The following is a 26,912-nucleotide window of genomic DNA, read 5'->3' as shown; positions in this document are numbered from 1 at the left end:
GGCTTTGGTATAGTATTGTGTTGGAAATATCCACTGTGGACATATTTATCCTTGAGTGTTAAAATGTTTCTTCCATCACCACCTTTATCAGCTTGCTTAAACTATTTTATTTATTAATTTTATAAATGCAAATTCTTGCGTAGAGGTTTTCCAACTACTGCTTCAGGCATCACAGGAGATTAATCTGTCTGAAAGATTAAAGCAGTAACTTTTCCTTGTTTCTTGCACACTTAGCTTACTGCCTTGCAAGCTTGACTGTTTCCCTTTGAGGATTTTTCCTTTTTTTCGTACAAGCAGTAAGAGATGACTGAAGATAACACATATGGTATTAAGTTAAATCTTAGGAGAAAAAAATATGATTCTTAAATTGCATATATTTGCTGGGGAGACTGTGAGATCTGGAGTTTCTTTAGCTCATGATGAATTACTGCTGCTGAGCAAAGCAGAGGCAAGGCTGTTACAATGGCTAAATTGGTTATTCTTGGCAGCTGCACCAGGGTATCTCTATCTGGCTTGCTCCATTTGCAAGATAACAAGGCATTGTGCAGTAACTTGTGAAGCTGCTGTGATATCTGCATATCTAAATCCTTGATATATGCTTCAGTCTCAGGGGATGTGGTTACTTCTGAGGTTGCAGCAAAAGGATGTGTTTTGATAAACAAGGATGGCTGTGCTGAGTAGTAAAGGAATAAGTTCAATCAAACTGGAATTTAAAGTAACTAGTGCTAATGTTTACGTTACAACGATACCCAGAGATTTGGCTTGAAATCTGAAGTACTGCATAACTGTATGTGAAAGCATGGTGCTAAAAAAACCTGATTGAGGCTGGGGACAGGCAACTGGAAGAGCTTTGTCTGTAGAAGTTAGCAAATGTTTCTCTATGGATTACAGACTGCAGCCATGAAAGTTACTAGAATGTGCATCTAATTCTTGGAGAAGTGCTGTGTTTGGACAACGCTTATCTTCTGGCTTTGAAATAGATGAGATAATCACTGTCATATATCGATATTTTTTTTTTCAGTGTCATAGCCTGTTTTTAATCTTCTCCCTCATGTTTTCACATTTGATTAACATCTGAACTTTGTATATTCTGTATATATATTACTAGTTCAATTTTGAGATCATTTTTTATAGATATTTGCTTTTGTCTGTATGTTGTTTCTAGACGTTATGAGCGCTATGAGGTATCTAAAACAACAGAGAACCGATCTGGCCAACCTCTCATTGACAGGTGAGAAGAAATGCTATCAATACATAGGTTGAAATATCTTCAGCAATAAGTTTTAAGTGTTTCAGTATGTAGACGTTTCTACTCCTCACTTACAAAAAGGTAATTTCAGGCTGTTATTCTAACAGCCTTTCTTTTTCTGGCTTCTTTTGTTTGTTGTATTTCTGACTGATGAAATTAAGGCTCCTTAGATCTTTGTGTTTGTGGAAGCTTTTGTTTGTTTTCTTAAGGTTTTGTTTCGAACATTTTTGTCAGGAAATATTTATAGTTCTGTGTATATCTTTTTCTGTACATAAAGACAGTGCATCTTTTTTTATAGGCATTATGAACGCTATGAATCTTCCAAAACCATCGAGGAGCGACCTGGTCAGTCATTTTCTGACAGGTATGTGTGATACTGAAATTCAGCATAGATGGTGATATAGGATTATAGAATATCCTGAGTTGAAGGGATACATAAGGATCACCCTCCACTGTCTTCATAGCCCCTCTTTGTATACTCTCTAATAGTTCTGTATCTTTCTTATGTTGTGGTACCCAAGCCTGCCTCCAGTGCGGGAGGTGAGACTGCACAGCACAGTGCAGAGTGAGACTCTGTGTGTCCGAAATCCTTGCAACTTCTGATCAACTTTGGCCATTGGCAGTTACTGCAGTTTTTATGGTCTGTTTTTGTATTGAGAAAGCAAGTAACCAAACTCTTGGCAAATTACATGCTGTGCTGTAAACAAGAGTTAGTCAGTCAGTCAGGATTTTACTGGGAGAAGCACAACTATAAGGAAGTAAATATGTGGGTGGTATTAGACTTACCTGGCAGGAAAACAATTTCTTGGTTGTGTCATAGTGTGCTGTACAAATTAAGGTGCAGTCATCCCAATGAAGATTGTGAAACTTAGAGACAGCAAACAGGGAGGGATGTGACAGGCAGCAGCAGCGTATTTATCAGGATGGTAGTAATGTGCCACCTGCTAAATGTACCTTGTTTTGTTTTTTTTCCTCTACTCCTTTCCACAGAATGTACTAGCTGGTGCAGGTTCCCTGGACTTATTGAATAGACCGTTTTTCTTCTATCTTTCAAGTTTTGGGCTATAATTTAGAAAATGCTAAAGTAGCCTAAATCAGAATATTTGTATCAAGCCCTTGCTGTAGATAGCATCTCAGAATACCAAAAGATCATCTCTGCTATGTATTTAGTTAATTCATATTGTTGGAGTAAGAATGCTTATTACATAAAGAGAAGCCCCAGATTTTACAGGGAACCCATAATGAATTAATCTGTGAATCTAATTTCAGAAGTTGCATGCACTAGATAGTTATCTCTTGCATATATTTATGAGGAAGACACTCAAGTGCTTAAAATCAGCCCAGACAAGGTCAGCCCAGTCTTTGGATCTCCTGCTCAGTATAAACTGCTGTGCATTCATTGCATAGGTCCCCAAGATAGAACAAATAATAATCAAAATCTGGGGAAGCAAAATGTTTGATGCAATTTGTTTATACATCCTTTATCTGCAGCCAAAGGACAAGACTCCCTTGGTATATTTCTACGCATCCAGTGCTGCACTCATAAGCACACTGCAGTAACAGCTTTGAGTTGTGTACCAAGAAAAGACTTCTGTTCCTTTCTGAAGTGTTTTAAACAAGAAATCTGGATGTGTTACTTGAGACTAATACAGCACAGAGGTGTTGCTGAAGATCCTGTGTAGAGTCAGAAACCCAGCTTTTTGCTCTTTGCCTTCTTATATAGAGAATGGCATCTCTTGGCTAAAACTCATTAAAAAAATATACTGCTGGGTACAATCAGTGAGTAATAACTTTCCTGAGAACAATCTGAGTGCAGTGTTTGAGGAGGTATTTAGCTTACAGTCTAGTGATGTGTACTGAAGTGTGATTTAAGTTACTCGTGAAGTTGAATCATTTATGAACCTGCTTTTAAAGTTATTGCTTCTTGACTGTAGTCTTTGGAGAGCTTCCACAAGGAAGGGACTTAGCTTTGAGCATACTTTTGGTTAAGCAAATACAATGATCAGGCCTTTTCAGCTGAAGCATTGGGAATGTTCAGTACTTGATTTCAGCTTTCAGTATGTGGTTACCTATGCTGTGCATTACTGACACCTTTTTGACACTTGAATATCCTGTTAGTCTTTGTTTTTTGTTTATTTACATGATTGGTTTTTATTGCAAGCATTTTATGAGGAGCACACTGAAAGAAAGGGGCTGTGTATCTGTAGTCTGCATTAAGATCTTTATCCTTCTTGGCTGAGTGAATATTTTCTGTATCTTTAGGAATAAATCTAAGTCAACTTCAGAGCTGAATGAATTCAGTGCAAACAGAAATAGTAAGTACTTAATTTCGATTATTTTTAAAACCTATTTTTAAAACACATATATCAGGTGAAGTTATCCTAAGAAAATTATGTAGCGAAGTACTTTCTCATAGCTGAATTATAGCTCAAATTTATACTATGGAACAATTTAGTGAAGCTCTAAAAACAAGAGGAAATTCATGCCAACAGGATAAATATGATTAACTCCTGTCTTGAAGTAGTGCTGATTGCAAAGAGATCTTAGATGCTGAAGTTTTAGGTGACTAAAAGTGCAGAAGAGCAAACTAATCATGCCCATATATAATTGAAAATGCTTGTGCTCTTGATATGTTGACTCAGATTGGTATGCGCAGTTTTTTTATTGACTGCTGTTTTCAACATGTGTTTGCCATTTTTAACTTTTGTTACCTTAGAAATAACACAGGTGAAAATCAGCTCTTGATACTGTCACAGTGGCTCTGCAGTCACCTGGACTGCAGTTTGTTGCTGCCTTTCTTGAGTTGTCCATCAGTTGTTACTGCTTTTCTAGAGTAAAGAGTGAAGACTTTCTAAATATTATAAAGCAGAAAATTTCTGGAAGTTACACCTGTGTCTAAAACATGGTTAGTAAAAGTAATCAAAGAGTAAGTGGTGCCATAGAGGGAATATTGTTAATGGACAGCATTGCTTTCGCACATTAAGGCTCAATCATTGAAACTAATGGGAGAATACATTTACACAGTATTTTATTATGGTAATGGATGGCAATAAAATTAAGAGCATATCTGTAATCAGAGTAGTATTGAAGTTTAAATTGAAGTGACTTACTGTTGAGTAATTTTCTTAATTAAATGATCTTACTATGAGGAATAATTATTGGGTTTAGTAAATAAAGGAAAAAATGTTGTCCTCCAACTGTCAACAGAGATTAGAGAAAGAGGGCTTATTGCTTTCCTCTTTCAAAAACCCAAACAGGTATCGAGAGGTCTTATACTGCATAATCTCATTTCCACTAGTTAGTTACCACAACATCTAAGTAATAGAGAGACATTCTGTATTAATTTTTTATATAGACATATACATAAATGTAGAAAGAAGCTTATGAATGTGATGATGAATGCTTCTGGAGTTATACTTGGAGTACTAGATGCTTGACAACTGCTTTTGTGCCTGTGTCTTGTCCTAACAGGTACTCAGAGCAAGCATTCAGAGAGGTCTTGGAACACGAGTGAGTCACAGAAGGGGTCTCAGAAGGAGCACAACCTGTCTGCAGCAGAGTTAGAGAGACAACAAATCCTTCAGGAAATGAGGAAGAAAACATCTCTACACACGGACAGCAGCTGGATTAGGCAACGCAGTTCCAGTGTGCATAAGGAGCCCATCAGTCTGTACAGCAGTAGTATGAGGAGGTAGGAATCATGTTAAAAATTAACTTTGTCTCTCATCGGGTATTTTTGTTTGGTTATTCTAAACTTCAGCTCCTATTACAGGGCACTGAAACAAATCCAGCGTGTAAAAAGCTTTAAGGTAAACTGAATAGCAGTGCAGGTAGAAGAAGGTAATTGTATTCCATTTGGGATTCAAGGTTTTTTTTTTGCAAGTAAAGCGTGTGTGTGTGGCCTGCAAATAATTGTTGCTTTCTTGGATGATAAAACAGCACTGGAAATCAGTAGTACTAACAGATGTGGTTAAGAATTTCGGTAAGATAATTTACTGTGGAAATTACTGTAATTGAAGAGTATAACTCTTTAACATAGAAATATTGGATCAGAAAGCCTTGAGTTCATTTCTTTCTGTAAGTAATGTATGAATGTTGGGTTTGTCACTTAGGAAATACCTGAGTTATCAGTCAGGAGAATGTTTGGCTATTGGGCCAGCACCTTGTTCATAGACGATGTGGCTGTCCAACCTATATGGATTGTTATTTTCAATCTGGTATCCCTTAGAGACTACAAAAACCAACCCACTATCTGAGGTCCGTTGTTGTAGAATGGATTTTGGCATAGTTCACCCTGATAAGGCTGCAGCAAAGAGTGTTTTACTGTTACTCTGCAGACATTAAGTGCCACCTCTCCTTCACCTCTATTTTTTTTTTAATTCCCTCGAGACTAGGACTGAACGCAAAGGATAATTTTCAATTCAAACATTTAAGTCGGCGTGTTTAGAATACCCTCAAGATGATTAGACAAATATATTCATGCTAGAAAATCTTAAAAATGCTATGATGTTTTTACCTTTGGAAATGAGAATATAGCTCTTCTGCTTCAGCTGTACTGCCATTTACATTCGTATATATATATATGTTACAGAGGGGAGTCTTTGGACAATCTCGATTCTTCAAGAACAAGCTCGTGGAGGCACCACTCAAGGTTGAACCAGTCCTCCTCCACTTCATCTCTGTCCTCTAATCAGGATCACAGCCGCCCGGTGTCTACTTCAAACCGGGCCTACATGTGCACTCCTTCCTCTGCCAAAGCACCTCCTGTGACCACCTCTGTGAGAGCCCCACCTGCATCCCAGACAGCCCCCCGGGTGCAGTCTCCTGTCTCTGCTTCTCAACCAGGGTCGCAGATGCGCAGCAGGTGAGTAGGTACCCTTCAGCTGGGAAGACACACATTAGGCTGTGGTGAAGAGTGGACTCGGTAGATGTGGTGTTCTGCAGCAGTACTTACATAACGTTAATTAACAAGTCTGAAAAGTACCTGCAGTTTTCTGGCTGAATGGGACAGTGGAAATGTAGGCTGGTATGACTTCCCTGCTCCAGGCACACAGAAAATTCCCCAGGTTTGTCATCACTACTTCACATAGGATAAGAAAAATGAACTAGAATAATAAAATTCCAGTCTCAGAGCTGTATGCTGGTTACCAAAATACTTAGTAAAAGCCTACTTCAGTTGGCATTTCTGATATTTATTTTCTGAGGTGTATTTTAACAGCAAATTCCTCAAACCCACACTTTATGGCTGTCATCTTCATCTCTCCTCCCCTCTTCCTGGCATGTGGTCCATCTCATCTCAGTGAGCACTCAGGAATGCTCATAATCTGTGACCCTGGAGAATTACAGAGTAGGATGTTGTTTTTCATCTTGGAGGAGAAAGCAAGAATTGCAACGTATTTTGAAACAAAGTGTAGTTCAGTTGTGATAGATAGCTCTGCTATTTCATATACTTGAAACATTTTAAAAACACCTTGAGATAAGATCATCCACACACAATTACATGTATTATATTTAACAGCACTGTAAACATTGCTACACTAACTCTTAGACTCTCAGACACTTTTTGATAAATTTATTTTTTTTAAAGATAGATTCTTACATTCTTTTAATGTAAGAAAACGACCTACTTAAACATGTGGGCATATCTTGTTCCCGCTTCCATTTTCTGATTTGCTAACAGTTTGGTAGATCTAAGGAAATCTAGCTCTGTATGGCTCACGTTCAAAGAGTTGAGATAGTATTGTATATTCAGGACTAGCCTCCTGTTATCTAACAAGCTGCAGATGGTAGGACTTGGTGGGAGTGCTTGCTAAAACGTAGCCTTCAGGATAATTTCCTCCAAATAAGAAACGAGTTAGGAACACAAAAGCAGTGTGTTTTTACTCTCTAAACATAATGTAGTTTCGAGTTTATTTGTAGAAGGTATTTTATACAATGAAATCTCTCCCAAGAATGTGACAAATTTCTTAGTCTGTTCCTATGTAACTTTGATCTTAATTATAACACTTCAACTTTCCCTAGCTTTCAGGTCTACAAATAATATTCCTCTTCAATTTATTTTCCTTGAGTAGCTTAGTAGTCCACTTTTACCAGCATGTTTTTGTTTTTAATCTCAAGAAATCTTTAACTTTTCTCTTTTAAACCTTTTCAAGCTGGTTTTAAGGATTTTTGTTCTGTATCTAGGTCAGTCAGTGGGAAGAAAATCTGTTCATACTGTAATAACGTTCTGGGCAAAGGAGCAGCCATGATCATTGAGTCTCTTGGTCTTTGTTATCATTTACATTGTTTTAAGGTGAGAGCTGGGAGTAACGCTGTGAAGAAACAGGAACTAATTGGAAGCACGCATGGCTACTCAATGTTATGCTCACAGGGGCTCTACTAAAATCACTTGCTTTGCCTTCTACTCTGACAGTGTGGTACCTGCATATTTCCATGAGGCAGTCCTATCTGCAGGCATTTGGCCATGTTGACTGTAAGACCACAGTTAGTTCTTAGAACTGACAGCAAAAAATCCTAAGTTTCTGAGTCCCCATCTCCTAGAGAAATCAGGTGGAAGCAAACACAGAAGAATAAATGCCTTCTGCAAAAGTTGTAAAAGCACTTGTACTTCCCCTCTCTGAAGGCTGAATGAGGAATTACTCTGCTTTGGAGGTGCCACTTTACCTTGCATCTTCCATGGCTTTAATAAAAGCTCCTCTGTGCCTTACTCAATTATCAGGGGTATTAAAAGATATTGACTCAAAGATCTTCCTAGTGCTGCCCAACCTGGACAGTAGTCAGCAGAGGCTGATCTTCACTCCATGTCTCCAGAACGTGTATTCTGGACAAGTGAGTCTACCTGTAGGTCCTTACTTATGTAAGACAATCAGAAATTTCTTCTAAAATGCCTTAAGATAAAGGGAACAATTACCCATCCACAAAATTGATTTCTATTTAAGCAGACAAGTTTTCTGTAGACAGTTATTTTCATAATTTCAGTAAAGATAGTGTTAGTCTTTCCAGAGGTGGTTCATATCCAGGAAATTGTGGGACACACAAGTTTGAGTACTGAAGGACTGATGAGGACCTCAGCTAATGTACTGCCATATGGAAGTCTGCGAGAAGCACACTCAGGTGTTCTGCGTCAAAATCATTGTTTCCGTCTAGGCAACAAATTCTTCCTTGTTGAGTCAGAGAAACTGAAGTTCAAATTCAATTTGATGAACTAATCTCTAAATGGTGTCTGGTCTTTCTTTGCTTAGTTGGTGTCTCTCTACTGTCTGTTGTCCAGTCATCACCTTAAAATACTTCCTGAGTTGATTGCATTTCAGTCCACTAACCGTTACACGCTTGCTTCTAGTGGTTGTGAGTTTACGGTTCAAGCTTTGCTGGATTTAGTCCAAGCTCCTTTAGAAGAACATTTTGTTTCTTCAGTATTTTGTAAGGAGTTGCTAATTACTCATCTGTCATGCAGTGCGTTGCCTGTGAATGCGACCTTGGGGGATCCCGCTCTGGAGCTGAAGTCAGGATCCGAAACAACAAACTCTTCTGCAACGACTGCTATCTCAGATTTAAAAGTAAGGCAACTTGACTGCAGCGTGCATGACTATGGTGATTCTTGGTGCTGTGAAACTTCAAGTGTTTGTATAGCTGAACCAGTTGATAGCTTACTTGTACTTTACGTTGCTGTGTTAATGAATAGGTTCAGAAAGGTTTGATTGCCTGTTTCTGTCTTGTGTAGGGTAGTCATTCTAAACTTCTAACACCCTGGTAGCTGTTTTTACCACCTTGTTATTGAGCAGTTTCAAACACAACGCAGTGTAGTCATCATGCTTTCTTCATAGATCTGAGAAAACGGTGTCAAGGAGTTGTCAGTTGCTGAACAAGCTTCTCTTGATAGCAGAGGAGTCTTTTTTGAAAAACTGTTTACACTGATTAAAAAAAAAAAGTAATTTGAGTATGTATTTAGTTCAATCCTACCACATAATTGGAAAGATATTAATTTATCCTGTGCAGGTGGCACAAATGCTGCTTTCTTTTTGCAATGCTATTATTTGAATTATAGGTCTGTGATTGGTTATTCATTTAGGTACAAGTTCAGCAGGAATTGGTTTACTTACAGATCTTAATTAAAAGGTGCAGTATATATTTTTTCCTTTATTATAGTTTGCAGAATTCTGATTTACTGGAGCATGATGTTAAGGCTTTGAATAATAGTGGTGGTGTTTTTTTTTCTGCTGTCATATATGATGGTAGACAACCTCCTAGTTTTGGGAAGCCTTTGGAATTTTATATAACTCTACTTTTAGAGTTATATACTCGACTTAAAAAATAAGGAATTCTTCAAAGTGATTAAATTCAGTTCATGGAAAGGGCTTCTGAATGACTTCCTGGGAAACATGTGCGTGTTTCTACATGAGCTGGCACATTTTTCTCACTGTGGTCCAGAAGGCAGTGGAGGGAGCAGATACTCATGCTACAACACATGAGCAGGACTTGGGCATCTGCTGGCTGAGAACCCAGCTCAGAAAAAGAGAAACATTGCATGTGATGCTTTTGCTGTTTTCAGGCTCTTTTTGGCTTGCAGGAGAAGGACAATCTGCCTGCGCCACAGAAATAATTGTGTGGTGCCATAAAGAAAAAAACCCACTACTTGATGCTAGTGATGTATTCACGGAGGCTAGCATTAGGTGCAGGGAAATCTCTGTAATCAGTGAAAAGAAGAAGAAAGTCATCGCCTTCCCTCTGAAGGTGATCCAAAACACTGGTCAGATCTCTCCAAATTGCTTTTCAGAGAATATCTTTTTGTTGAGAACAAAACTGTGCCAAAGTGACCATGTTCCTCTCTAAGGCACCCAAATGTGTGATCAATTCAGTCTGGAGCCTGCTCATGTCATTTTAGCTTTTCCTATCTTTTCTTTTGTATGCAACATTGCTGGATGAGTTTGCTAAGTTTGAAACTGAAAGGAGTCTTTTTATTTAGTCCCTGACATGGTAGTATTTTGTGATGGCAGTAACCAAAAATTTTATCCCGGATCAAGTGCAATTTAGTCTCTCTCTGACATAGCTTTACACTCACGATGTTGAGTAGCCTTTCAGGAGCAAAGTTAATCTTTGAGAAGTGGTTGTATACCCTTCCCGTCAGACTGCATCTTCCTGGGTGAGTGGGCACCTCAAAACATAAGTTAGCCAATGGGAACTTGTTGATAGAGAATGAAAGAGGAAAATTAATGATTTGAACAATACAAAAGCCAGCTGTGTGAGTACTGCCATGAGAACATGTACTGGCAATGCAGCATTGGTGTGTAATGCAGATAACTTTGCAGTTAGCATTTCATGATACCTTTTCTGATGATTCATTATTTTGAAACATGAACATACTGGCTAAAAGGTTTGAAAAACTGTAGGATTAGGAATATTTGCAGTGTAATTTTATGGTTTGTTTGCACAATTCTATGTTGATTTTATGTTTTAGTCTTGTAAAATTGCAGTGAAACACTGATGTGTTGGCAGATGCCCTTAAATATGTGCAGAGATACAGGATAAGAAACTTCTAAAAACATATATATATTGCTATAGTTATTTAGGAAATCTTGGATTATTGAAGGGTAAATTTAGAAAAAAATGTGAACCTGTCTTTGGGTTAATACTAAAAACAATTCCTTAAAATCTGGGTAAGGTGCATGTTCTGTGGAAAGTTATTTGGTCTGAAATATTTGCAGTGTTGTAGTTGGATTAAACCCAAATTTGTATTGTTTGTGACATTTGGCTTACTAGACTCAGAATGTATGCCTTACTATGTGTTACCACTTCTAATAGATATGGTAACACCATTATCTCACAACTTCTAAGTGGAAACTTGAATTTTTGTCACTATGATTCTTCAGTAGCTGGAATTTAATTACAGTTCCTTCTGTCTCTCTCTTAACAGCTGGACAACCAACCTCCATGTGAAGCAAACCTAGATATGAAACCACTGTTGCAGATAGAAGAAGAGGTGATTGCTGCTGATGTAGATCTATAAATATATATATTGTGTGTGTGTTTTTTCTAAAAGTAACTCTTCCGCTTGTCTAGTCTTCATAGCAATGCATTATATTCTTCATATAACTGTATTTTTATTTATGATAAAGTAATTGCAGTAAGGAAGTATCTGGGGAAAATGCTTTCACTTTTTCAGCTTCAAGTACTGAAAGCACAAGGGAGAAAAAGTATATTTTCGGTAATAACTTCAAAATATTTTTGAGGCTTATAATCAACTAGTTGACGTTCCAATGGTATATGAAGAGAGTATTTTGTTTCTAAGCTCTTGAAATGAGCATTAGAGAAATACTTAATATAAATATATATTTGCAATTGCTGTCTTTATTTTTGACATATACTGAAAGTGAATTCTCTAGGTTAATATGAAGCTGCGTTTAAATGCACACAAATGTGTTTGCTTTCTGTACGCTGGTTTCTAAAATTGTGCTTTTTTGAAACTTAAATACAAAGAATTACCTGTTTGCTCAGTGGTGAAGACATAAAATTACATGGAATCCATTTAAGGGGAAAGAATTCTCTTTTCCCTTTTGAAAAATGTAACTATCACTTTTTCCCTCCACAAACTAGCTGGAGAATGGTTGTTGAATTACAGTATATTTGTAAATAAAATTTCTGATGTTGCATTTATTGGAAGCTTATTTTCTTTCTTTCTAGCAAAATTTATTGAAAACGTGTTAAGCTGAAATATGATTTGTTTGAATTTTGTCCTGGGACATCATTTTAAGTGCTATTTAGGCTTAAAATGCCACCCTAAATATGTGTAAGAATAGTTATTATATAGCAATAGTTATTGCTTTTCTCTCTTCACTCTTGGTAGTAGATTTCTAATTTTATATGTTCTTCTGCTCTCAAACTTCTTGTGCTCTTCAGCTTTTAATGTTAGTGGTGACACTGGTTTTTTGTCCTATGTCTCTAAAATAGGACAATCGGAAGAGATGGAAGTTACCTGGAGTTTCTAGCTGTGGTTAGAAATGAGGCGCTGAAAATAGTCTGGATTAGATTCTGCAGCTTCTGAAAGCACATCTCAAAAGAGCCCTAGGGGTTTTCATCAGTGGCTCCCAGATTTCATTCATCGGTTTCCTTCCCAAATGCTTTCACAGAAACATAGAATGGTTTCGTTTGGAAGGAACCCTTAAGATCACCTAGTTCCACTGCCCTGATATACGCAGGGACACCTCCCTGGAGAGGGCAACCACAACCTGCTGGGCAACCTGTTCCAGCATCTCACCATCATCACAGTAAATAATTTCTTCCTAATATCTAGTCTAAATCTACCCTCTTCAGTTTTAAAACCATTTCCCCTTGTCCTGTCACTACGTGCCCTCCCTCCCCAGTTTTGCTGTATGCCCTCTTCATGTACCGGTAGGCTGCTATAAGGTCTCCTTACAGCCTTCTCTTCTCCAGGCTGAAGAGCGCCAGCTCTCTGTCTGTCCTTGTACGGGAGGTGCTCCGGCCCTCTGATCTGGTCATCTTTGTGGCCCTCCTCTGGACTTGCTCCAACAACACCATGTCCTTCTTGTGTTGGGGGCTTCGTACACTATTCATACACAAGTATATAGCATTCTGTATCCCTGTCATTGTAAGCTGCAAAGAAGACATGGTAAGTGGATCATAGGAATTTGAGAGAGCATTTTTTGGAGGAAACTAATGAAGAGGATGGCTGGGATGTGTGGGAGGAGCACCACAAATTGTTGCAATGAGTGGCACCAAAGCACTTTGTAGTGCCTTCATCTCAGGGGCTTACTGAGAACTAGCAGATCTGGGGAAAGAGATTGTGGCTGCAGTAGTTGAGGGCACCGAGGGAAGATCTTGTCATTTCACTGTGGTGGGAGAAATTCATTTGTGTGGGCCTCCTATAACTCTTCCTGCTTTTAACTCCACCTGTCTCCTGTTTTGCTTCAAGTTTCGATCTTTACAGATGAGTTCTTTCATCAAGGAACTACCTGCAAATAAATGCTAAGGCACAAAGTGCTAAACATTATTTGCATATGTTTTCTATTAAAAGAAAAAAGTCGAAAATGTCTTCACAGCCCAAATTAGCTCAACTCCTTATTCAGCCTCTTCTGTGATTTGGCCTTGGTTTTTTGGTATCCAGTTAGTGTCTTATATGAAGTGCACTGGTAAAGATACTTTGTTTGATTTCTACTACTGTGGTAAGTACTGGTAGAGCATGTGAGAATGTGGTGATATGAAGATCCTAGACTTGAAATACTCACAATTGGGGGATATTCACACAACTTGCTCACATGGGTGACTGAAATCTTGGGCCCTCTTTGCTGCTGGTGGAAGAAGATTGGTTCCCTGAGAACCACCCAGAGTAGGAACCCATACTGGATGTTGACCCATTTTGGATCTTAGGTTGGTCATATACAAATGTATATGACAAATTTACAATTTACAATGTAAATCCTCAACAGAGATGGTGCAGGTGTCCCTTTACACAGTCTGAGCAGCATGGAGCTATTAATAACTGCTTCCTGCCCTGCTAGTAAATTTAGGATCTTTGTAAAAGAAAGATAGTTACTTCATCTTGTTCCAACTTGTTCACCTGTGACCCAAGAGCAAGTGGAATGTCAGATTTAGTGTGAGGTTGAGAGAGCTGAAGTTGAAACTCTCGATTTGAAGCTGTTTCTCATCCTTATTTTAAAGACCTAATTAGCAGAGACCCTTCAAATCTGCATTTTCTAAATTGGGTTAGCAAAATGCAAGCAAAGAAAGCTCATGTGGAGTGGGCCTAAAAATTCATGTTATGAATGTTGTAGACACAAGTCTTTCGGTACTCACTGAACTACTTGAAGTGTTGATCTGAAGTTCAGTAAAACTTGTTATGCACTAGCAACACAAGGTGGCAGTGTGTGAATGCAGCTCGCACAAGAGTTTTTTACGTATGGAGAAGTGCTTAGTCAACAGGAGGTCGTCAAGAAGACCAAGGAAGCTGAGGTATCAAAACCTGAGTGAGAGCGCATCAAGGCTATTGATCAAAATGTTTAGAGAATGGGACTTTTTCATTACAAGAGAACACATGTTGCAATTGCAAAAAGGAAATGAGTTTGATTTTGTTTAAGAAGAGTCGCATTTATTAAGTGATACCAAACTGAGAATTTTAAGGAGAATTTTACTGAGAGTTCTAAAAAGAACAATCTCTTAGGCTGGGAGACAGAACCAGGCTTTACACTGTGGAAGCATGATGTATGACTGAACTTGAGCAGTCTGATTTGAATTTGTCTGCCAATTGGTTAATTAGCTGCTACTTCAACCAGTAACAAGTAAGAGCAGTACTTCAACCAGTAATAAGGAAGGAGAGCAAAGAGTGTATGAAGAAAAATAAATGATTCCTTGAGGAGAATTTTAGTGTATTTTGTTGGATTCTATTTTTTTTTTCCTAAGATTTCCTAAGGAAGAAGAATCAGTTGCTCTCCTTTCTTTCATTAGCTTCAGTTGTTCTGTTTAAGGTTAAAACCCTTAACTGCAGATTTGCAAGTGTAGGTGTCTACAGGTGGAGTAGACCTCTGTATTCCCATTAAAATCAGGGATTTAGGGTTCAGCTCAGTTCTTTACTCTTAGTGGCTTGTTGATACGTGGAATGTTGTCAGGTGTCCAGGATATCAGCTAGGGGCACAGGATACAATGCTAGAATTTAGGAGATAATTGAGCAACTGCTGCTGCAGGTCTTGTGGGATGCTTTTGAGCATCTGAAAGGGCAGCAGAGCTTCATGAGCAAGCAACTGAATCAAGGTACTGAGAGTTGAGGAAAGATATGATTACATGGATCAGTGGATAGATGGTCCACTAAAGGGTGACCATCAGCTGGGTTTCACTGACTTCAGCGTGAGCATGGATCCTAGCTCACCTGTAGACACTTGCATTTTTGCCTGCCTTAATGCTGACTGGATCCTCTGCAAAGTGTCTGAGAAACTATGATTCAGCTAAATCCTTAATTTATCCTACCTCACAGGCTATAAGCTAATTAATTGCAATGTAAGCTAATTAAATGCAAGGTGTTACATATACTCTTAGTTTTACTGAGATGCTTTTAAGGGTTTGTTTGTTTGAAAGAAGATTTCTGCCATAAATTTGCAAGTTTGATTCCCTAAGCCTTCAACTCTTCAGACACGTTGGAGCACAGCAAGGAATGCTGGTTAGTGTCTGGATTTATGCAGTGAGTTCTTTATTGATCTCAGTGTCTTGACTTTGGAGCTCACACCGATACCAGCAGCAGTGGGCAGAGTAGCCTCATTATTTTCAGGAAAGTGCCTCCCAGGTGAGTCCCACAGAAGATTTGCATAGTTTCTAGTGACAAGTTCAGTGCTTCCCTTCACTAATAGCTGTTACAACATTACCCACCTTGTCATTTACAGAGGCTAAAGAGGTTTGAAGTCTGGTGATTTGAACTCAGCATGAAAACTGATATGCTTATAGTGGTATCTTAAATTTCTACCAATTGTTAGCAAAACCTGTGCCGTGGCTTTAATGGAAGGCTATTAGCAGCAGCATAATTACATGAACTGCAGCTCAGTGCTGAAAACTCTTCAACATTTTCATTTTAGCACCATGATTCTGGGATGCTAGGAGCACCTGCATGAAACAACATAGGAGGATAATCTAGAGTGTTCACTCACAGAATGAATATTCTTGGATGTCAGCAGGCTCTCAGTTCATTAAAGCTGAGGAGTTTTCATATTTGACCTTCTGGAAACAGTTGTGTCAATTATGCAGCTGCTAGAGGCAATAAACAGTCAAGAGGGATATACTGTTGTTCTTGTTGGCTTCTGTAGGTTTGCCTTAACAGACAACTTTGCAGAAAGAGTTGAAGCACTTTATCTGTGTACAGTCTTTTAAATTCTTAAATTCTTTTATTAATCATAATAGAAAGGGCAGAAACGGCTAGGGCTGTTTAATGGTTTGTTCATAGTTGAGTTCAATGATATGTAAACATGCTATACTCAGAGCAGACCTGTGGTCAAGCGCAGCACAAGTTGCCTTCTGCAAGCAGTTCTGCCAGGGCAACTTTGCCTGAATGGGAGTTTTCCATTGCTTCTAGGCAGTCAACTAGATGTACTGTTTCTTGGTGCTTCAACTGCATGTGTCTCTTCTGGAATGAAAACTGACCCATTTCAGTGTCAGACGAGGATGCTGCAGTCATTATATCTGACTATATCACTGCAAAGACCAGAACCTCTCACCTAATAATTCCTACATTGAACACAACTTCTGTTCTTTGTTGGAAAGAAGCCCTGTGTAGTTCCAAGGAATGCAAATGACAGAATATCTTCCACGTGTCAAATTAATTTGTTCCAATGGTTAATTAGCACCGTCAAAAATGGTTTTTTTTTTTTAGCTATTTTATTTTAATAAGCTAGAAAACTTATTATAATTTTGTTTTCATTCATTTATTTGATTAGGCTCCCAGTACTGGATTAACATTTTGTTCCTTCATTTTTCTCTCTTGCATTGTATAGTATGACTTTGATTTATTCCCCATTTTTTTCCCAGTTTTATTTCGTATACTTGCACGTAAATATATATATTTTTTTGCCAACATCAGTTGGAAAATGGAAGATTTCTCCCATAGGAGGATGCTATGGCTACTTTAGATCTCTCTCAGTGAATTGCAACATAAAACTTTCCCAGAAAAATATGTAACGCAGAGTGGAAATAATCTTTAAGGGCATTAAAAAAAAATCTAAAGTTCTAGAAGAATTGTTTTGCATAATGCATAGATTTGAAATAAGAGCTTTCAGAAGGGAATTTTGCTGCATAAATCTTTTGGTGTGATAAGTAAGGCACTGAATTACCTTTGTGGGAATCACTGTGCCAGAATTCCTTTGTGGTTCTGCTAATTTTCCTGTCTTAGGAAGAAATTCCCATGCTAATGTGTCTCAGTTGACAAGGGGGTAAGACCACATCGCATTTTTATTTCTCAGCATGAAGCGTGAGATGCACAAATACAATTTGTTCCTGCTGTGTGTGACAGGCATTGATAGGAGGGGTCCGACTTGCAACCTTCCATCAAAAGCTAGCTCTGCAAAGACAACAATTATTGTCGTTTGATACTTGTGTAAGCAAGAGAGAAATGTTAGTTTATCTTGTGTGTGATACCCCTTTTTAAGCAGCCTTCATTCCTACTGAGGTAACCTATTGTATTTATGAGCTGTGTGTTCCATGTGCTGTACCTCATTACTACTGCCAGCAGTTGTACCAGTGTACAGCTGTCTGCACAAATCAGAGGAGTTTCCAAAACGGTTTAGGAAAAGCCCCAGTGACTGCAATGGAGCAAGTCGGTAAATAAGCATCCTTCAGCTGGCTGCAGCTATCACGTCCTAATGAGCCACAGCCATCCAACTCAGTGTAATGCAGAATAGCAGTCAGGAGATGTGCTAGTCAGAATGTTTCACGCTACAGCTGAGCATGCAGTCCTCTCAATAATTTGAACGCTGTGAGTACTTTTGGACCACAGCAAGTAAAGAAGTGATTGAGCGCTTCTCTGCCCTTTGCTATTGGGATAGTTGGGTGTTTCCTGCTTTTGACTGTTGGACTCAAGCATTCTTTGAAGCTATCTGTTGCCTGTTGTTGACGGTCTAGGGGCTGGTTCAGCCCGGTTCTGTGACTAGCAGGGCAGAAGGATTTTGTGAATCCACGCCTCTGGAAAAGGGAAACAGGAGACCCCAAATAATTAAAAACAGCAGCAACAATCCGAGGAGAAACAAACTAATTTACTAAATATGGTATCGGAATGCAAGATAACACACTCTATTACAATATAATTAGAATTGAAGCAAATAAATCAAATATGACAAGAGAGAGTATCTGAAAGCTGTAGGCCTTACGTTAGTGCTGAGGCGATGTGTGTGGTCAGGATGAGCAGCAGCGAGGAGAGCCTGATGATCGAAAAGAGGGATGTCAGATGACCTACCAAGGCTTTATATCTGTTTCCCCTGAGCAGAGATGATAACAGCGAACAGTCTTCTGGGGAATGTAGTTCTTCTTCTCTTCTGGGACACGTACCCAGACCTAGAGCAGTAACACTTTAATTCCCGGTGCACTACATGATGTTATGATGTGGAATACTGATAACCAAAAATCATAAAACCATGACACCTGTGATGGTTAATACCGCATCTGATATTCATAAGCCTCAGGATTTCATGTTTCCTCTCCCTCAGTCCTATGTCAACTCTATATTAAAAGATGATTCTGGGCTTGGAGGTCAGCTCTGTCGATCTACCAAGCTTTTAGACTTCCAAGGACACTGAGTTACTGAGTTACACCAGCTATCTTGCTTTCATCCACCCTCTTAATTTCATCTGCTTCTTCTAGTGATGTAGTGCTAAATGTGAAGGAAGAAACAATCAGATAAATACCAGCTTGGTACTGCAGTGATAGATGCTAAAAAGAAGAGGATGTTCATAACTCATTTACCCTTATCATACTAACGCTCTCTTTGATTATTCTCTGTAACACTGTGAACATGTGTAGTGTTATCACATAGCATGTTCTTGGTATCATATGCTCTCATGTTCTATTAAATCCACTTTCTCTGTAACATCTTGGACTCTAAGCCATGAAATCTGAATATGTAGAAACTGTTCTCATAAGCTTTGGCACTAGCCTGGCATTCCTTGACAGATCATGGTTGTCTGAAAGATGCTAAATGAAGGTGCTAACCTTGCTGAGCTTGTAAAACCAAAGCATCCCTTTACTCTTCTTCCTTTCGTTGTCTCAAGGTGATGACCTTTGAAGTCTGTCAATAAAAGTACCAATAAACTGGGAGGTTTATTCCTGGGTCATTCCCCTAAGCAGCGGATATGTGTACTTAAAGTACTTCCTCAAAGTATTTTTTTTCTCTTCTGAGTCATGCTTTGTGTTTGGATTTTTTTTTTTTTCTTTTTACTAGGGTAGCAACAATGGTTATGTTGTTCTATATTGTTCAGCAAATATACTTACCTCCTGTCATGGTTTTATGATTTTTGGTTACTGGTATTCCACATCATAACATCATGTAGTACACTGGGAGTTAAATTGTTAATGGTCCAGTTTTGGGCACCTCTGGGGAAGAGAAGAAGAACTACACACACCAGGGGGCACTGAGGTCAGAGAGGAGATATAATCTCCAGCAAAATCACCTGATGTCCCTTTCCTTCTTCCCTTGGCTCTCCTTGCTGTTGCCCATCCTGACCGCATGCATCACCTCAGCACTACTTTAAGGCCTACAGCTTTCAGATACCCTCTCATTGTATTTCATTTATTAACTTCAATTCTAGTTATATTGTATTATAGTGTATTATCTTGCATTCCAATACCGTATTTAGTAAAATAGTTTGTTTCTCCTCAGATCGTTGCCACTGTTTTTTTTTTAATTATTTCGGGGTCCCCTGTTTCCCTTTTCTGGAGGTGTGGATTTTGCAATATCCCTCTGCCCTCCTAGTCACGGAACTGGGCTGAACCAGCCCCTAAACCGCTGACGATAAAGCTTCATGCAGAGACAGCAAATCAGATGCATTTATAATGCTGTTCTCATACATGTTGATTGACTGCAACTCTCTGATTCCCACAGAGCCTGGTTGGTTTTAAGTAGAAGAGAGCCTGGGAGTCATGTCTCCATCTGTTGCCTTTCAGGACAGAACAAGATCTTTGCAGTAGCAATGCTGTTCCTTAGATGGAGAAAACAATTTCTCCATGCAACCCAGTGGTGCCAGATACATTTGGTTCAATAAACACCAGTGATTGATGTGAAAGGAGGGTCTGCACCACTGAGGGTTTGCTTCATTATTGGCCACTTGGAACAGGAATATGATTCAGATCATCAAGGCTCATTAGTGAGACTGTGAAGTGGTAACTTTGAGCTAAACCCTAAATGCTATATTGCTGGTCAGTGTTCAAAAGATTAGCACTATTGATGTAAGCAGAACTGTTCTGATTTGCCTCAGCTGGACATGCATACCCTGTGCAGGAGAAATTAAAACTACCGTGCAAGTCTCATATCTCTTTAAAAACTTAGGTGCTGTAGAGTTCTTGTACAGGTGTATTTTGTAGGGATGATACCACCATTATTTTTTCTGGAAGCTTGACAGGATAGCTGGAGATTGAGAGTGATAAAATAAATATGCTGACTCTTTGAGGGTGTTGAACTCTCACCTATTGTGTCAAATTGTAAATGTTTGTTTTATTCTTGAAGTCTCTGATTTTAAGCTAATTAAGTGATAATTTTCACAAACCAGGTGGCTTTTTTTTTTTCCCCTTAAAGAAAGGAAACAAATGAAACAAAGCAGATAGTCCCATAACAAAATTAACTTCTGATGGCATTTCTTCTGGTGATAGTGTGTGAGGAGCCCCTGATAGATGAGTGCTTCACTGAAAGAAACATCAAGGCTGAACTTCTTCTAACACAATAAAATGAATCTCAGACAGTTTGCTGAGCCTGGACTTTGAGTGATGGATGAGTTTGTGATTCCTCACTACTTTCCAAAGGAATCTGTGAGCAGTATTATCTAACACCTCTTGGTAGATGTTTGTAACGCAGATATGTGTAGCTGTACTCATTATTTCCCATACAAGGACTGAAGTTTAAACATTTTCAGCCTATTTTGTAGCACCCATTGGCTGTTCGTAAGCTTCAGTATTCAAATAACTGACTAGTGGTGAGGATACTTAGGAGAATCATAAATGGTTTTATTTAATCCTAGATCTAAGTTCATCAGATATCAAGCTTTTTCCTCTTTGATGTGCTCTGTGAGGACGCTTGCTGCAGAGAGAGGGAAATGGCACTGTGAATTTCACATACAGCAGCTGAAGAAGGTTTTGGCACTCAAAGCTCTTACCCTCCTTACTAAGCCAGATTAGAAATATTCTTTCTTTTCTCTGCCCAGATATAAAGGCCTGAACCTCTGAGACCTGATTTAACTTTTACAAGCCATAGTAGGCAAAAACAGCTTTCATCTGCCAACTTTTCAACACAAGACTGGGCAGATAAGGGCTAGGACAGAGAGATGGCAAGCGAGTTTTGCAGTCCTGCTTCCCACTCCATTGGAGTGTGGACTCTTCTTTCTGCCAGCAGAGGATTTGCCCTGTGGGTTGCATTGGACAGCATATTGTGCATTTACCAAACCTCACTTTTCTGAGCAGAACTGCACTCTCCAGTGCTTTTTATTCACTGATAGTTCTGGCCAAAAGCACTGGATGCATGCCCATGCTGTAGCTGCTAGTTTTATCTTTTCAGTGCTCACGTTCCAGCACTGAGGTCAAATTTTGTATTCCTGACAACTGAAACAGGAGAAAATCTGACGTTCAGCCTCTCCTTGTAATGTCAGTAATTAGCTGTAGCATTTTGCTTGGCAAGCACTGGGACTTGGGGTTCTCAGAGCTGTGCTGGAGAGCAAAATGTGGCAGTCTTCTTGCTTCCCCACCGCACTGTCAGGTTGGCTCAGTGATTTTCTTCTGACAGTTGTGCTGCTGGCAAAAGACATGATGTCCCTCTGGCAGCTAACCCATGTGTGACTGGGAACTTAATTATTTCTTTCCTTCAGCTTTGCACTTTACAGATTTACCTAGGGATCAGGTTAGTTTTTTGCATTCAGGATGTTAAAGGAGCTCTTCTTTATTGACCTTGTGATTAAGTCAAGTTGGAGGCTTCATAAATAGTTTTGGAGTATCAGAGCCCATATGTATGTGTGTCTGCTCCCATGAAAAGGCAGTTGTGTGTTTTCAGCAGAAGCCACCTCCGGTGTTGGAGCACTGTTTTTTTTTTTTTTTTAACTCTTGACTGTGTAAAACTAGAGAAAAAGCATAAATTTAATATATGGAAGTACAACCATAAACAGCTTAACAGGGGAGCTATTTACCCTTTGTATCCTATCCTCAAGAAGAGCAGATACATAGAACTCCCCATGTATCACCTATTTTTTGCTGATAAGTCTGTTAAGCCCTGTAGCTAACTGCAGGAATTTGAGTGAAGGCACTTTGTGGCAGTAAAGAAGTCTACCCAGAATGTAAAAAGGCAGCCTTCATCTTCACAGGTCACTGTTACTAAAACTGTTCTCCTTATCATACCTTGAGCAGTGTCTTTGACAAGAAAGAAAAGAAAGAAAGAAAAAAGCATGTGATGCAGAGGGATTTTATTTTGCATGCTCTAGCAGATGAATATTATCCCTCTTTCTAAGAAATTATAACCTCTCTAGTGAAGACCTCACGCTACTGAAGGACCCTGTGCTGGAAATAGGACTCATAACATGGTAGACAACAGATTGAAAAATGATTTTCATGAAAAGAGGGTATCGTAGGATTGATTTATTCTTTTTTTAGGCTGGTATAACCTCCCCCTTTTTGTACTTCAATAAGAGACCATTTCTAGAGACCTCTCCCTGAAGAGTTTAATTGGGACTGACTCAGAAACAGTAGTTGACTCCAACAATAGTTTTGAGATTTTTTTTCCTGAAAAAATACTGAGTAATTTCTCCATACTTCTTGAAAAATGATGCTGGCTTTAGACTATCTGTAATTGACACTTTTTTCCCTAGAGGGAAGATTTTCTCTGAGGTTTCATATCCAAGCTCTTTATTGGCTTGAACTTGCTTTGGCTGTGGCATTTGAAGCAATGCCTTTGGCTTTGCAGACTTGTTAAAGAGTTGTATATACTTCTAAATTAATACTTAATTAAAATGGAGGAAATTGAGAAGAAAAGAAGAAAGTCCTAAAAAGCTGAAGCCTCTGTTTTGCTTTGAGTTGGCTGCAGCTCTCGTTAAGTTTTAGAACTGCAGTTGATTAAGACTTTCTAGTTTAGTTAAGAACTGAATGAGGTACATGAGCATTTTCTTGCAAAGGGCAACTGAACTTTGACTTTTCTGTTGTCCCTGTGTACTCTGGTCTGATCCTAACTCAGAAATCATGGATCAGAAGTCACAGAGGCCCAAAGAGGCTCACAGGGTGTACTGGTCTGTTAAAGGAATCAGAATCATAGAATCGTTTTGGTTGGAAGGGACCTTTAAGATCATCTAATTCCAACCGCCTGCTTTAGGCAGGCACACCTTCCTCTGGATCTGGCTGCTCAAAGCCCCATCCACCCGGGCCTTGAAGACCTCTAGGGAGGAGGCATTCACAACCTCACTGGGCAACCTTACCACCCTCACAGTAAAGAATTTCTTCCTGATATCTAATCTAAATTTACCCTCTTCCAGTTTAATATTTAATATTAAAATAATTTTACAAGACTTTATCCACTAACATGAACTGCTGTATATTTTTTTGCACTACCATAATTACCATTCTTCCTTCTTCACCCCCAAAACCTCAGCCAATGCAAATCTTATGTACTCAGGCTATAAACACATTAAGACCAGTTAATAAAAGGACAAACTCTTTCCCCAAATTACATTTAAGCATACTTGATGAAAGAATTTAAAGTTTATTATTTAAAATGTAACTACTCTTAGTTGCCTTTTTATGCTGAGGAACGTTGCTGGAGTGAATGCACTTCTCTGATAACTTTGTATGGTATTCAGTTAAGTGAAAATACCAGTTTCTATTTTATTTGCTAACAACAGTCCAATTTATTAAGATTGAATTTTGTTTTGAGCTAGGTTTGAATTCAGACCCTCATCAAGTGTACTTCTTTCGTGTTCGTTTGGAATCCTAATAATTGGAAGAAGAGTCTCATATTCAAAGTGAAATTTGTTGATAGGTCTTATGTGATTGTTATAACATATGGGGATTCCATATAGGGCAACTGGTATGACTCTCGCATTATTTTTTAAAACATTTAAAATCCTCAGTGCTTGACTTTCTCACATTTCTTCTACATTTGTGTGGCCTAATAAAAGGTTGAGAGAAAAAATGATTCTTGTGTAAATACATTCAGGCGGGGGAGAGAGATGAACATCAAGAAAGATAAGATCTGTTTAAATTTAGAGGAAGATCTGACATAAGAATAAAGCGTTAGAATCATAGAACCATATAATGGTTTGGGTAGGAAGGGACTAAAAATAAATTTATACTGGAAATAAGAACAAGATTTCTGTTCATTTTGAAGAAAACAACTGGGGTTTTGCAAATGTATGGGATATGCTAGGAGGAAAGGAGAGCTTTAAAAAGCAAATGTTCTGTTGCTGGCAGGATTAAGGATACTGGCAATGATTGTGATCTTTTCTGATTTATTTCTGTGGCACATTGTACTTGTGATATGTGGCTCAATTGGGATGTTAAGTACTTACGTATTAGGTTTTTATGCTTTGTACAGGTACAGCTAGATGCTTGTCATGTCTCTGTCTAGTGGCAATATACCATAATTTGTTCAGTTTTATTGCAGCTCCTCCATCCTCCCCCACAGTTTTCTGGCCTCTGTAATACAGTTGTGTCCTGTGCTGATCTTTCTAAAGTCAGTAATTATTCCCCATCATTACCTGAGGTCACAAGAATGCCCCTCCAAAATATGTATAATTGTGCTCAGATTGAATATATTCTGTTTTCCAGGTCATTTAAGATCTTTCCCCAAAATAGCCTGAAAATGATTTTCTGAGCCATCCTTGATTACACTCTTATTAAAGTTCTTCCAGTCTTTCAGCTCACAGTACAAAGAGACAATAAAAATTAATTTTTCGCATGTGATTGTGAGATACACTATTTAATGTTTCACTAAAGTATTTTATGAAGTCAATATTTCTTCTACCCACCAACAATCACCTCTATCTCTGCGTACATCAAACTTCACATATTCTTCTCACAGCGCAGTTGTGTCCCGTTATATCAGTTACTTCTGAATATGTGTGTAAATATAATCTTTTATCTTTTTAATTTGTTATGTCAGTGAGAAGCTGAGGCCATATCCTCAGCTTGCATTTTGACATCTCTGAAAGTGAAAGGAATCTACTTCTCAACAGTTCAAAGTTTCATCACGGGAAATCAACCCAATAATTCAAATGCATTTCTATTCTATATCAGGGATTATTGACTGTGAAAGATTCAAAATAAAATACTTGTTCTCTGATTTTATTGCTTTTTCCCATATTGGGCAATGAAAATAGTGAAGACATATTTTAGTCAGTTTGTGAGACGTTATTCTTCAAGTGTAATATCCTGGAAACAGTTTCAGGAAATGTTTAAATGCTGTTTCCTAAAAAGTAGTCCATGTGGAAATTTTAAGTAAAATCATAAAACCATGTAGAATCATAGAATCATTAAGTTTGGAAAAGACCTCCAAAATCATCCAGTCCAACCATCCATCTACTACTAATATTACCCACTAAACTGTGTTCCTTAGTACTACATCTACATGTTTCTTGAACACCTCCAGGGACAGTGACTCAACCACCTCCTTAGGCAGCCCATTCCAATGTCTGACCATTCTTTCTGAAAATAATTTTTTTCCTGGTACTCAGCCTGAACCTCCCCTGGTGCAACTTGAGGGCATTCCCTCTAGTCTTGTCACTAGTCACTTGGGAGAACAGGCTGAACCCCATGTCAGCGCAACCTCCTTTCAGGTCACTATAGAGAGCAATAAAGTCTCCTCTGAGCCTCCTCTTCTCCAGACTGAACAATCTCAACTCTCAGACATTCCTCATGAGACTTATGTTCCCTCACCAGCTTCATTGCCCTTCTCTGGACATGCACCAGGGCCTTGATATCTTGCAGTGGGGGCCCAGAATTGAGCACGGTTCTTGAGATGCAGCTTCACCAGTGCTGAATACAGAGGGACAATCACCTCTCTGCTTTTGCTGGCTACGCTATTTATGATGTAAGTCAGAATACCATTGGCCTTCTTGGACAGCTGGGTGCACTGCTGGCTCATGTTCAGCGGAGTATCAAGCGACACCTCCAGATCCCCTTTATAATAATTTATCTTTTTTTTCAACTCCTTGTTATGTACTTCGTAACATGAAGTGAGTTATGAACTGAAAAAATATATAGGAAATATTTATCTGCATTTGCATTTTCCAGCTGTTAATCGCAGAATAGAATGGCTACCTAAAATGTTTTTTTCCTTTTATTTTTAGTAAGTTAGTAACCACTAAGTTTAACAATAGGCAGTGATTTTTGTTAGTTGCCGTGGCAACCTAATTCAAAAAAATTCCTTCAAGAAACACTTCATAGTTTGCCATGTCTTAAATGGGATGTTAAACATTTTACTGTGTTTTAACGGAGTAAATGCTGCATATTTCATTGTGATTAGCATGTTAAGTTATCTGTGAGCTTTGTGTCTCGTTTAACAATTTAATTTAGTAGAGAGAAGCCCTTAAGTCATTAAAATATATACAGATGTTATTATAATTGTAATTATTCTATTCAGCTTTTGAAGTTTAATTCTCTACATTTCATTCTATTTTTCTCTACTTTTTGATAATGAGTGTTTATCAGGTTCTTCTGAAGCAGTTGATCCACTGTTTCTTCTGCATCCTCTCCACACTACACAATACTTCTGCTGAGATATTTGCAGTAAAATGCTTACAGCTCAGTGAAGTCTTAGTGATTACATGGTGTGCATATTTTCAGAGTAATACAGATTAGTTGTGTGTGGCAAGATTTAAGTACTGTATTTCTACTATACTTAAATTTACAGTATTTATAGTGTTTCTACTGCATTTCTCCAAAGTGCAGAGTCTGCAAAATAAGAAAAGCCAAAGACATTTAAAATGATTTGGTAAGATTATAGTGT

The 26,912-nt window shown here is 38.5% G+C and overlaps 1 protein-coding gene across 17 annotated transcripts in view; it reads left to right on the top strand.

Annotated features, from left to right (window-relative positions):
* Positions 1 to 11,899, top strand: part of LMO7 (LIM domain 7) — a 129,019-nt gene extending 117,120 nt beyond the window's left edge. For 15 of the 17 annotated variants that reach the window (XM_046901882.1, XM_040706613.2, XM_040706590.2 and 12 more), the window contains 8 exons: positions 1,166 to 1,231; positions 1,548 to 1,613; positions 3,512 to 3,564; positions 4,721 to 4,940; positions 5,841 to 6,113; positions 7,433 to 7,541; positions 8,703 to 8,805; positions 11,160 to 11,899. In XM_046901882.1, coding sequence (XP_046757838.1) covers positions 1,166 to 1,231; positions 1,548 to 1,613; positions 3,512 to 3,564; positions 4,721 to 4,940; positions 5,841 to 6,113; positions 7,433 to 7,541; positions 8,703 to 8,805; positions 11,160 to 11,182 — 913 coding nt within the window. In that variant the 3' untranslated portion in view covers positions 11,183 to 11,899. The remainder of the gene's footprint in view (positions 1 to 1,165; positions 1,232 to 1,547; positions 1,614 to 3,511; positions 3,565 to 4,720; positions 4,941 to 5,840; positions 6,114 to 7,432; positions 7,542 to 8,702; positions 8,806 to 11,159) is intronic. The other 2 variants (XM_040706618.2, XM_040706624.2) reach the window with 1 other exon arrangement.
* The last annotated feature ends 15,013 nt before the right edge of the window (positions 11,900 to 26,912 follow it).

This window comes from Gallus gallus, chromosome 1, assembly GCF_016699485.2.
Source record: "Gallus gallus isolate bGalGal1 chromosome 1, bGalGal1.mat.broiler.GRCg7b, whole genome shotgun sequence".
NCBI lineage: Eukaryota > Metazoa > Chordata > Aves > Galliformes > Phasianidae > Gallus > Gallus gallus.
This window is presented reverse-complemented; position numbering and strand designations above follow the sequence as displayed.